General features: G+C 37.7%; 1 protein-coding gene across 2 annotated transcripts; it reads right to left on the reverse strand.

The window, feature by feature from the left end:
* Positions 1–1127: 1127 nt before the first annotated feature.
* Positions 1128–9239, reverse strand: LOC107764224 (uncharacterized protein At4g19900-like). 2 transcript variants are annotated; one of them, XR_012696858.1, is made up of 6 exons: positions 7669–9146; positions 7238–7387; positions 6515–6673; positions 5884–6018; positions 4987–5181; positions 1128–1727 (listed from the first exon to the last, which is right to left on the reverse strand). XR_012696858.1 is itself a non-coding variant. In XM_075225705.1 (5 exons), the coding sequence occupies exons 1-5, from the start codon at positions 9048–9050 to the stop codon at positions 1541–1543; spliced, it is 2049 nt and encodes a 682-aa protein (XP_075081806.1). In that variant the 5' UTR covers positions 9051–9239; the 3' UTR covers positions 1128–1540. The 2 variants fall into 2 exon arrangements, 1 of the variants encoding a protein (XP_075081806.1); XM_075225705.1 differs by lacking the exon at positions 6515–6673 and having other exon boundaries at positions 7669–9239.
* Between the last annotated feature and the right edge of the window lie 4310 nt (positions 9240–13549).

The raw sequence follows: 13549 nt of genomic DNA on the forward strand, positions 1-13549 counted from the left end.
ACTCTTTTGGCAGCAAAGGTTTTCAATGTGCAATTAGAGGGTGCTTTCAAAAGTTTTGACACAGAATGTGAGATGCTAAGAAACCTCCGCCATCGAAATCTTACCAAAGTCATCACTAGTTGCTCTCAAAGCCTTAGTATTGGAATACCTGCCTAATGGGACACTGGCTATACTCTCATAACCTGTTCTTGGATTTATTGCAGAGATAAATATAATGATAGATGTTGCATCTGCAATGGACTATCTCCACAATGGCTATTCAACACCTGTGGTGCATTGTGATATGAAGCCAAGCAATGTCTTGCTAGATCAAGATATGGTTGGCCATGTCACTGAAATTGTTAGGTGCAGGAGACGCTTTTGTTCAAACTAGGACAATTGCAACCATTGGATATATTAATTGCTCCAGGTATTATAACTTTAAAGCTTCCTCATACCCAAAACATTAATTCTTTACCCTGGATATAGATTGGTAAGCTTTTCTAATTATTTTGACCATGAGTCAGAGTATGGACAAGATAGAAGAATAGTATCCACGAGTTGTGATGTTTATAGTTTTGGCATCTTGATGATGGACAAGAATGAGACAAGTGATGAAATATGAGCATACGACTGTTGGGTTAGTGATTCTTTTCATAAGGTGGTGGATGCTAATTTGGTACAGCCAGTGGATCATAGCAAAGATGCAGTGTATGTTATCTATCATGGAATTAGCTTTGAGCTGCACTCTAGTTGCAAGAACTAGCATAGAAGAAGCTCTCTGCTCACTTGAAAAGATTAGGTCCAGTTTTGTCACTAGTCAACACTAGGTGGAATCAGACCATCATTCCTATATTTTCCAAATAATGAGATTAAATTTGGTTATATCGTATAAACCTGGTATTTCTAATATATAACGTTCAAATAAAAAATCAAAAAAGTAAAATTCATGTGCAACTTCATTTGAATCTCTTTAAAGAGAGATACCACACAACTTTGAGCTCTCTTTTGAATCTCTTTAAGGTTGTACTGACATGAGATTAAAAATGTTTTATAAGGCATGGAATGTGACAGGTTTTGACGATATATGGCAGTCTACATGAGATGAGAGAAAGAAAAGAAATGACGTGAAGCTGCAGATGTAGAAATAATTTAAAAGAAACATCACAAAAATATATGATTGTTGTGTTGTCAATGGCTACAAATAGTTGTACAAAACATTGGATTAAACTAAGAGAATCATCGATGAAGTGAGAACTACAAAAATCAAAGGGAAACAAATATACAAAAAGATCTCAGCTATAAAAAGTGGGATCTCTTAATCCTCCTTTGAGAGAATCTACACCAACTAATAGACTAACAACACGAGGTCCAGAAGCCTTCAACCAACTATAGATTCATGTTTATTTGGCCTTTCTTCATGGAAAACAACATGTTTCGAATGTACATCTTCATAACTGACACTCTTTCGAATCTCTTTAAAAGCTGTGAGGTATCTAATGGCATGAAACTAAAATGTTTTATAAGGCCATCTATCTGCTTTAATGGTTTTGCAAGTGATTCACAATTCTTCAGAGCAATGTAGGCAATTGTAATTAATGATCTGGTATGCAAGGCTCTCAGGCTCTGGAACCATAGCTGAAGTTAAGCCATTCCAAAAGTGAAATGTGACTGCTTCTTTGAGGATAGTTTTAAATAGCATATCTTGTTCAGCTTTCTCACTCTCCGTTGCTGGTGCTGAGAAATATCTGCCAAAGGAAAAGGGAGAGTTGGTACATATTTTTGTCTATAACCCCCTGTGTTTTGGATTATCATCCCAGCAAGAAATAAGAAGAAAAATAAGCAGATGTTGCTGTTTGGTTACAAAAACCATGACATGTTCGGATGCTGCTGAAGCTCACTGTATGAGATATTAGACAGCCAAAGTTTTTGATTAGTTAGCTTTTTAACTAACTTCTAGTGTTTCTATAGAGTTTTATGCCCCATTTGTTGGAATAAGTTGAGTAATTATGTTTTGAATGGTGTATTTTCAGGATCATGGAGTTGTGGACGCTTTGAGAATGATAAACATGGAAAAAGGCAGATTCCGAACTTGGAAACTTTTATTTAGTTCCCCCTTAAACTTCACGTGGTCATTAATACCCCTTAAACTTAGCAATTTCATAGCCTCGACCCCCCCGGAAGCTGACAATCCTTAGGAGTGTGACACACGAGCTCCCACATGGAATTTTTTTGTCCGTGTGGCATTTCTTTACAAAAAAAATATGTATTTTTATCTTTTAAATCCACCAACTATTTAAATCATTTTTTCGTGCCAAAATCTATATAAAAAAGCTTGAAACAACGTTATTTTGACCATGATTTTTTATTTGGCTAAAGATAATGATGTTTAGCCAAGTTACTTTTATATATTTGGACAGGAAAAGAAGGAATACACATTTAAAACATATTATCATTATGATGTTGGAATAAAAAACATATTATCAGTATAAAAAAATAAAAAAATATGTTGTTGGAACTCCATATATTGGCTAAATTTTTAGCTTACAATAATAAAATTTCGACCAAATATTTGTGAATTCGACTCAAAAAAGAAAAATGCATAATTTAACTAAATAGTCATTGCATGAAATAAAAATAAAAGTATACAGTACTTTTTCTTTTTGTAGAAAATATACTATTTGAACTTCATTACTTTTGCTAAATCTTTTTTTTATTTGGCTAAAATAAATGAAGTTTCAACTAACTTTTATAGATTTGGACCGGGAAAAAGATACGAAATACATAGTAATATATATTCATTGTATTTAAAAAAAAATACAATTGGGAAAAATATGCAATCCATCTTAAGAAGAAACAACGAGATATACAATTGGAACAAATAAATCGTTATATTTGATTATGTAGCAATTAATATTTGAAAAATACTCCATTCGGAAGCTAATTTTTTTATTTTTCTTCTTCCCCCCCCCCCCACACACACACCTAAAAGAGGGTATTCATGCTCTTTGCCACATCAGCATCTAGGAAGGTCAAGACTATCAAATTTCCAAGTTCGGGGGGGGGGGGGGGGTTATGGGTATGGGTATTAAAGACCACAAAAAATTTAAGGGGGAACTAAGCAAAAGTTGCCCAGTCTAGGGGGGTCCCGAACATTTCTACCCATTGAAAAATACAAGAAAAGACCAAGTCCAAGTGAACGATTGGAAGAATTGAAGTTGTAACTGAAGGCCAAAAATTTACGTAGCCTACAATGCAAAGCAAGTAGCCTACGTACCTGGAAAATGGGATTAAGCTGAAGACTGGGATGCTCTGGTTTTGCCTACGTGAAGCACACAGCCTACATACGCAGCCTACATGGGAAAAAATCACCTGAAGAAGCTGAAGCTCACGTAGCCTACGTGAAGCCCTGAAGAAAGTAGCCTACGTGAAGCATGAATCTGAAGCTAGGTGGGGCCAACCAAAGGCAATTTTGTCCACTTTTGGGACTTGATATATATAGAAGTTCAGGTCATTTTTAGGTCATCTTTGCTTCTCATTTTTACTCCTTAGTAGCCTTTAGCTAATTTGGGAAGGATTGGAAGATCAACAACACCTTGTTTGGATTTTCTTACTCTTTTAAGTCTTAATTATGTATATCTTATCATCTCAACTCTTATTTTCCATTTCTAGTATGAGTAGCTAAGCTCCATAGCTAGATTATAAACTCTAATATGAATGGATCTTTGTTCATCTTGCTTATTATTACTTGGATTGTGATTATCTACTTGTTTCCATGCTTTATTGTTAATTTGGTGGTTGCAAACACCAGATTGAGCCCTTTTTATCTAATTCTTACTTGGAAATGTGAAAATTAGATTGGGTAGTCAACAAGTAGCAAGGATTGGAGCTTATGAAGGAATTAATGAAGCTTGATTAATAAAATCAAACTCGGAATCGGAAAATTTCTACTTGGGTCATTATCAATTGGGGCTTATTGAATTCCTTTGGGTTTGAAAGAACTTTTTAGGGAAAAGCTTGGTTATAGTTGGAAAATTCTAGTGGGCAGCTACCAATTGGATCATAATCACTAATACGAAGTATTTAGGCAAGATTAAAGACACCCATGAACTAATTATGCCATATTAAGGTTGCAACCCTGATCCTTCTCTTTATTAGAAAACTCATCTTTATTTGCATTCTACGTGCTCTTTCAAAGTTAGTCATAACTGATCACCACTCTTTTGTTAGAAGATAAACTTAAGAAACATCGAGGTTGCACACTTTTAAACACTTAAGCACACACTCCTTGTGGGATTCGACCCCAACCTAGTTGGGTTTATTATTGCTAACAACCGTCTACGCTTCACTTAGAGGCGTAGGATTGGACGCCATCGGTTTTTTCCCTTTAGCTTATACTTCGTCGGGGATTTAAAAATATTATTAGTGCTAAACTGCACGAATCAATATTTTACGAGGTCAAACATTGACTCCTGATTTAGGAAAAATATCAAAATTCAAATCAATATTGAAATTACCTGTTATGTTGTTAAAATTTTGCAGCATTACTGAAACAAAGTGTTGCTTATGCTGTAAGGGGGCTAAACTAATGCTCCTCTCTTTCAGTACAAGACTCAACAAAGTTATATGACGTCACCATTATGCATTAGTTAGAGCAGTATATTTTAACCAAATTAGTAATAACATCATGACCATAAGTGCAACCAATAACTCTAGTTAGAGCAGTATATATTAACCAAATCAGTAATAACATCATGACCATAAGTGCAACCAATAATCACAATAACTTTAGTTGTGACGCTACCTATCATGGCAAGAAAAGGAAAAAAGGCAATAATGTTAATATGACTAAATTTCTTTTTTGAAATGGTAATGTTAATATGGCTAACAATTAAAAGTTTGAAATAACAATAATAAATCTTTCACTAATAAATTTAAGCATTTACAATCCTAAGTACCACATTTTATACTTTTGAACTAGAGACGGAAAGGTAGTAAAGTCTGTACCTGGTAATATTATTATGACCGATAGGGAAGATAAGAAAAGAGGGTTGAAACTTGACCTCCATCGTTCTATCGGAGAGATTATCATTGCCAGAAAAGTTACTAGCAACTCTTGTCAGAAGATCAGCTCCATTCCACCTCAATTGTGCGTCGTCATAAGAGGCATAAAACTCCTTCAAACACTCCATTATAAAAGGACTGCAAAAGACGTACAAGAAAGTGAATCTTGGCCCTATGGTAGACAGAAGAGAATATACCTTACATCCTTTATATACTTTTGCCACGGAATACTTGTATTATCCTGTCCTTTTCCCACAATACACTTTAAGAGGTAGCACGGTTTGAGGTTATTCTAATACTAAAATGGAATCCTTTGGTAGCATTTTCAGGCAGCAAAGGACAACTTGAAATTACTTTTTATTTTAGAACAGCGGTGTGTCCAGGCCGACTTGCATGCACCTTGACTAATCCAATGGATACACCTCCCACCAGCAAGGACAACCAAAATAGTTTGTTCATTTGCAGGATGAAAGAAAGCATTATTTCCTCTTTATTTTTATTTATTTATTTTTTGGTTGGGGTTTTTTTTTTTTTTTTGGGGGGGGGGGGGGGAGGGGGGTATTTTACTAAAAGAATATGTTATTTTATCCACAAAACGGCAGTAGCCACCAGCATCAGATTAAACAGTAAAAGAGAATAATATTATCCATCCAAATGTCCTTCCTAATTGCCCTTATTTCAATATCCAAATCTCTTCCTCAGTTGGCCCCAATTGTAGAACGCGCAAACCTGCTTTATTGCTTAAATACCAGAGAACAGATGGATATTGCAAGGTCCAAGTATGCAAACTAGAACATGGCAGTTAAGAACTATAGACGACAAAAGTGGAGTTACAAGTACCTTTGCTTTCTAAATGCCATTACAGCACCATTTAGTGTTTTTCCACGTAGGTCATCCTCAAAAGCAACAGTATTATTCAGCAAAGACAATGAATTCAACACTATGATATCCGAGTCAAGATAGATTCCCCCATACCTGCAAGCGACAAGGCAAAAGAGCACATGAAGTTTATTTACAACACTGAAAAACTATGAATTTCATCAAAAGAAATTGAAGATCATTATCACTGAAGCAAAAACAATGCTGCAGTAAAAGGAATTAGCAAGATGTTGATTACAAACAGGACCACAGCTGTAAATAATCCATAGGACCACATCTGTCAAATGCCCCCTTTAGTCAATCCTTCAATCATTATTCAAACAATGTGATACAGGAAAAAGATTGTGACTTAGACATTTCGGAGAAAACCGGTACAATTACACATAAATTTCTATATTTATGGCGAACATATTCTAACACGATCATGATGTCATAAGGTTCTTGGCTTTTGCCAAGAGATGTTGGAGCAAGCAACAATCTATTTTTCCCTAAGGAAAACTCATATAATTCAGCTATTGGCATATATTGCTAAAAAAAACCTCACTCGGAGCAGAAAAATTCTGAGAAACATGTGATCTTGAAAAACCCTTACCATGTGCCACAGGCAACTTCAATGGACTATCCATTATCATATATGCTAACATCCGAAATATTGCATATCACCAGTACAAACTTAGATCCATATTTAGTAGTCTTCTCACCATCAATAATTCCATCTCTTATCTTCATGAACAACCTTTCTTGTTGCTTTCTAGTCCAAGTTTAAGAATATCAGTTTATATGAAGAAGATTAGGAGAAACAAGTACACGATAACTTTGGCATAGCTTTAGTGTTCTGTTATATGAAAATTGTTACCATTCTCAAAAAAATGAAATAAACTTCTGTCAATTGAAGCTCATCTATTGCTACTCTTCCTTCTTTCACTAATTCCCATCACATTCATCAGTTATCCATCCATGAGCTGCATAGTGGTACAGAAGGTACCTGTTTCTGCTTTTCTGATGATCCACGCATCAACTTGTCAATATTGAAATGATAATTTGGATGTTTTTCTATATAATAAGTAATTTTACAGATTCAAATATGCAATCGGGATTTTATGTACTGGTTATTTATCTACTTTGCCTTAGTCGAGTCAAAATGTTATACAAAAGAAACACTAGAGCTTTTGAACTCTGTTATGCCACTCTAGGCGAACGGTAATATATTTGAATTGTTACTAAAATGCATCATCGTAGAAATGACACTTCAAGTAATTGCACAGTACATACTATACAAATACAAGGCCAAGTATATATTTCGCATATTCCTTACTTGTATAGAGCTGCCAGCCTGACAAGTTCACTGTAATGTAAAGGATAATGTTTTGTCTGCTTCCACTCGTACCAGACAGAAGCAAATACATGTGTTGGTGTATCTTGTAGGAGCTCATCAAGATTGGGCATCACAACAGCCACTTTGAAGCTGCGGAAAATAAGCCATCGTCAAATCCATTCCCAATAAACTTGCAAATAGAAGAATACAACACGATAAACATGCACACGTGCATATATGCACAAAGAAGAACATAAAACAATCTTCTTTTTCTTTTTCCTTTGTTGCTTTAAGAAGAACTTAAGACTTCTCAGAAACACCATAATTGGTACAGTCTTCCTGACGCAAACATGGAAACTTCAAATAATTCAAACAAACAACGAGATAACAAACATTAAGAACTGAAGGCAGAAAGAAATTCAGGAATTTACCCATCCTTCACAAAACCACTAAAGAAGTTAAGTTCTATTGTCTCAGAGAAAACCACCACACAGGCATCCGGGTGATGGTTAAGTACGCTCTCAAGTCCCCTATGATACCGAGTGGTAAACATCCATGCAGGAGAATTCCACACCATGAAAAATCTCATAGTACATTTTGCTTTCCTGAAAAAGGAATCCATAAAATTAGCAAAAGACAACCGGGATTGCAAACCCGGAAAGTAACCCCATCTCTTTCCATCAGCATAGACTTGCCCAGAAACTTCAGTCTCACCTTCCACAGCTTTCCTATTACCATTGTGTATCCCTTTGTTACTCCTAGTAGCTAAATCTTCATCAGTATCATGAACATGTACAGCTCTTTTTCCAATTCTAGCATTATCATTTAATGCTCTACGCTCCGCTCTCTTCCCTTTATTCACATACGCATCATTAGTTTTCACCAATTCAGTATTGAACTTCAACTCTTTGGACTCGAAGGCATCATTTTTGGCCAGCCCCGCCATCTTCTGCAAATCCAAAGCATCACTAACCAGTTCAGATTTTCTCAATTCAGAAACCGAAAGTGGCTTTTTCACCAGAAATGGAACTTTCTTAAGCTCATTCATCAACCCTTTCAATACAATTTTATCCCCTCTAGTCAATCCAGTAATCCCAGCTCCATCAGGATCCTGCAACATGGGATTATTATTTGGATTTAACGCCTCCAAATTCGACTTGAACATCCGGTCTCGCCTCAAAAAATCACTCTTCTTTTCAAACCACTCACCCCACCCTTCCCTCAAAGGTGATCCTTTTAGTAACAAAGCATCTTCAACACTCTTAATCTCACTCAATTTCATTCTCATTTGCACATCTACTGGAAAATCATCAGATCCAAACGCGGCCTTAGATTCATCACTCTTAAACCCTAATCCTACCTTCATCCTCGATTCGAAATTAACGTAATCCTCCCATTCCTCAATCGATCGTTTGTTAAACGCTCTCCGTACAACTCCGTGCCTCTGGTCGTAGAAATACGTAGAGGAAACCCTAGGATACTGGTTGATGAGTTCTTCGTCGTCCTCTTCGGATTCGTTGGATAAGAGGAGCTCATCATCGTTATTGTTGTTGCTATTGTCAGCAACGTCGAGCTCGTCGATGCGGTCGTCAGATGAGCGGTAATCAGCGTCGGCTAAATCGTCGACGAGAGGATTGTTCAGTGAAATGGTGTCGTATGAGAGGGGGTGCGGGTGGTGATTGTTAGGTTGGAGGAAGAAGTTGAGGCGACTGTAGAGGAGCGAAACCGAAAGCAGGAGGAGAATCGCGGCGGCTAAGGCGCAAATGTGAGCGCCGTAAAGCGGACGCCGCCGCGTTCGGAGGTTCCGAAGCATGTGTTATGGCAGCGGTTGGTGGCGATCCAGTGGTCACCGGATTTTTTTATGGGGGGAGGGGCGGGGGGGGGGGGAGTGGAGTGTAACTGAAATGTTAACAACTCCTCGTCTTTTTAATTTTTATATATTTATCAAATTCTTATTTTCTTGGTGGACTTGATACCTACTGCTCACTCTTCCAAAATACCCATTGGATACGGAAAGGTAACTAGGAAATTAATTAAGTAATTAACAAATAGACAATGTGTATGGGTCAAAACCTGACCAATAGAGGATTACTAAGAGCCGATTAGGCCAAGGTCGTGCTAGAGATGGAAGGAACCTATTAGCGAGCTGAGTAACTAGGGTCGAGGTCGAATACTCAGATCGGCTCTAACGGCTAGCTTAGTAGTAAGATATTTTAGGAGAATATTCTATGCATTTGTACTTTAAGTTAGGTAAGGGATATGTTTCATATAAAAGGGAAGGGAGAGAGAAGAAAGGGGCAGGTAATATTCTATATGAGAATACCTCTCATGAAAAGTTGACTCTAAAGTAATTTACAAATATTGTCTTTCCACAAAGATTCGATTTGTTGTTCATCTTACATTTTCTCACATCAGATCCGAAAAAGTCCCCTATATTCCCATATTTGTTTGTCTTACATCATTGTCAGAGAAAAAAATCATCTACCTTATTTAATATTTGGGTGAATCATTCTCTCTATTTACACTTATTGTCATTTAATATATTTATTGATCATTATTGTTCCCCACACACTTATAACCGTACCATTTTAATACCCTTTGCATTAAATTGGTTTAAAGGCAATTATACGTAATTTGTATTAACCAATTTCAGATCTAGGATTTATTATATTTAACTAGGATTTACCCACTATCTTCTTATTTAATTAGTTTAACAAAAAAGCTTAACACTTTATGGTCAAACAATTTGGCGCCGTCTGTAGGTCTGTAGGGATTTTCTACTTAAAATTTTAGTTTATTCTAGATCTAAAAAAAACTTTGCAAAAATCCTATACTTCCTTGTTTACACAAATCTAACATGGCAGGCAACGGAAAGGAAAAGAGGAAGGTGATAGCTAACCTCACCACCAACCTCCTCCACACCATCAACGAAGTGGACGAAACGAAAGGCGAAGATATAACACCAAACACCTCTCCCAGGCGAAACAGCTCACCTCCACCTCATGGTAGCATCGTGTCCTTGCACGGTAAGGGAGCCTCTACATTAACAACAGAAGAGGCACCACCAGCAGTGAAAAAGCTACTTGAGGCATGGTTGACAAACACGCTAACTGGCTTCCTCGACAAGCCCGCTCGGAGGTCGAGTAGAGAAGAGGCGAGGATCGATATTGCATCGGCAGCTGACGGGCAGCACGCTCCCTGCAACAGGTATTACTCACAATGCTATTGATGCAGGTAATGACACCCTCACAACCATTTTGAGGAAAATGGAGGAGATGGAGAACGAGAACAATATGCTCTGCAACCAAATGAAAGAGCATCAAGAGAGGGTAGACAAAATACCGGGTGCCCCAAACTTCTGTCAAAAAGGGACGCCGATCGATTTGATGGGCAGCCATATAGCGACGAGGCTACACCGCACGCCGATCGATTTGTTGAGCAGCCATATAGCAACGAGGCTACACCGCACGCCATACTAAATACCTTCAAAATGTTGTCGTACTTAAAAATATACGATGTCACGACGGACCCGAAGGATCATGTGACCCACTATGTCACTGCAGTGAAAGGCAATGACCTCGCCAAAGAACAAGTATCATCCATATTATTGAAGAAGTTTGGAGAAATCCTAACTGTGGGGAGCGCTGACTTGGTACTCACAGTTACCTGCACGTTCCATAGAAACGTTCGAGGAAATGGCAGATAATTTCGTTACCTCCCATTCCAGGGCTAAGAAAGCAGAGGCGAGGGTGAACGACATATTCACCATTAAGCAATCGCCTGGCGAAAGACTCAGGGACTTCCTTGCCCGGTTCCACCATGTAAAAATGACCCTTCCAAATATATCTGAGGGGATGGCGGTAGTCGGTTTTCAAAATGGGCTAAGCAGAAGTGGGTCGAGGGCGACCAAAAAGTTTTAAGCCGACTCATGAAATACCCTCCAACCACTTGGGACGAGATACACAACGCCTACTGTACCGAGGTAAGAGCCGACGAGGACGATCTCAATGGACCTACCCAACGGTTGACCTCAATTCAAATGGAGTCCAGGAAGGACTGGAGAAACGACAGCATGAGAGATCTAGTGGGATCCCGACCTAATCTGGAGAGACATCAGCCTTACGTTAGAGGCGTCCTCATGCCACCTCCACGCCACGATGAATGTCCATCCACCCGCGAACGGGAATCCACCGAAATGAGAGAGGTATGCCCCTTTTATTATCTACTCATAATTTTTGTGTTTTTCCCTCAGAAATAGTCTACACACTGGAGAAGCTCGGCCCAAAAGTGAAGTGGCCACAGAAGATGAGATCCGACCCGAGCATCAGAAAGTCAAATGCCCTATATGACTTTGTGACGACCCAAAAGGTCATCTCTTATTATAGAAGTCAAAAACTATATCCCGAGGTCATAAAAACCTACTTTTGTTTCATCTCGATTTACGTGCACAGCCCGGACGCGTTTCCAGAAAGCTTTTATGTGAAATTTAAGAAAAATAATGAATTTGGACTTTAAAATTGTTTAAAGTTGACTTTGGTCAATATTTTTGGTAAACGGACCCAGACTCATGATCTGATGGTCCCCTAGGGTCCGTAGTAAAATATGGGACTCGGGCGTATGCCCGAAATAGAATTTTGAGGTCTCCAGCTTGAGAAAAGAATTTTTAAGGAAAATTATTTGCTGAAAAATATAAAGAATTTTTGAAATGAAATGATGCATTTTCTTTATGGTATCGAGCCCGTATTTTGGTTCCGGAGCCCAGTACAGGTTTAAAAGAATAATTAAGTCTAATCTGTGAAATTTGGTAAGAATCGGAGTTAAATTGGTATAAATCGGACCTTTAGTTGAGAAAATGAAATTTTCAATGTGTCTTAAGGAATTTCATGAATTTAAGGTTAAATTCATAGTTGTTGATATTATTTTGATGATTTGATCGCACAATCAAGTCCTTATGATGTTTTTAAACTTGCGTGCATGTTTGGTTTGGAGTCCCGAGGGCTCGAGTGAGTTTTGGATAGGCCACGAAGTGATTTTAGACTTAGGGAGATTGTTGGTATGTTGCAGCTGTGTAGCATGCCCTGATCTCGCAATCAGGCATCGCAATTGCGATGTAATCAGTGACCGCAAATGCGAGCTTTTGCTTTGTAAATGCGAAGAAGGTCAGGGTCAGCTTTTCTCGCAAATGCGAAGTTGTCCAGATAGGCTAAAGGTCGCAAATACGACGTTTTCTTCGCAAATGCGAAGATAGCAGAAATTCCCAGGGTTCGCAATTCACAATTGTGATAACTGCACCTGTTAAATGGGATTTCATACAGGATTTTTCATCATTTTACAACTTTCTCAAACCCTACACATCCTTAGACGATTTTTCAAAAGCTCAAACTTCTCCAAATAATAAGTAAGTGATTTCTAACTCATCTTCTTCTATCTAATCCATCTTTTTACATAATTTCACTTCGAAATCTAAAGTTTTTCATAGGAAATTGGGTGTTTTTGGGTAGAAATTAGGATTTTTGAATTTTGGGAATTTGGACCTCAATTTGAGGTCGGATTTCAAAACTAATTGCATATTTGAGTTCGTGAGTGAATGTGTAATCGGGTTTTGGTTCGAACTTCGGTTTTTGACCAAGCGGGTCCGGGTTCGATTTTTGACTTTTGGGAAAAACGATGTGAAATTTATTTTCATACATTAGAATTGGTTTATTTAGAATTTATTAATGTTATTAAGTAAGTTATGACTAGATACAAGCGGATTGGAAGTGGAATCGAGAGGTAAAGGGGTAATTGAGGCTTAATCTTGTCCGGAGAATTGAGGTAAGTGTTTGTCCTAATCTTAGCTTGAGGGATAGAAGTTGTGGTCTTATTTTCTATGTGTTAGTATTGAGTACGACGTATAGGTGTGGTGACGAGTATCTATACGTTGGTGTCAAGCATGTCTGTGAGTCTTATATCATGATTGTTGTGACTCTATTATATATCGTTCATGCTCAAATTGATGATTATCAATATTGAACAAAGCTTATGAAAGTTTCTTGGTAATTGACTATTGTTGAGTATTGGCTCAACTTGAGTTTCATTTTGTAAAGTAATTGTTGAAAATGAGATTGGTTATAGCTGAATCCCTTGTCGGGGTGTTATTGTTGATATTGTTGATTCCCTTGCCGGGACGTATTGTTTCTATTGTTTGGGTGAGGAAGAGTGTAAAGAACGAAGGATAATACCGTACATGATATTGTGAGTGAGTGTTAATGCATGAAAGGTGATAGTGTGTCGATATTGTGAGTGTTAATACACGAAGGGTGATGTCGTGTC

The sequence above is a fragment of the Nicotiana tabacum genome, chromosome 11 (assembly GCF_000715075.1).
Source record: "Nicotiana tabacum cultivar K326 chromosome 11, ASM71507v2, whole genome shotgun sequence".
NCBI lineage: Eukaryota > Viridiplantae > Streptophyta > Magnoliopsida > Solanales > Solanaceae > Nicotiana > Nicotiana tabacum.

What these genes read in the sequence shown, in the direction of transcription:
- LOC107764224 (XM_075225705.1), bottom strand. Translation starts at nt 9,050, where the DNA reads ATGCTTCGGAACCTCCGAACGCGGCGGCGTCCGCTTTACGGCGCTCAC. An exon ending in AGTGGTTTTGTGAAGGATGG is followed by an intron (nt 7,388 to 7,668) that starts GTAAATTCCTGA and finishes TATTTTCCGCAG; the next exon opens with CTTCAAAGTGGCTGTTGTGA. An exon ending in ATGGCATTTAGAAAGCAAAG is followed by an intron (nt 5,182 to 5,883) that starts GTACTTGTAACT and finishes CGTCTTTTGCAG; the next exon opens with TCCTTTTATAATGGAGTGTT.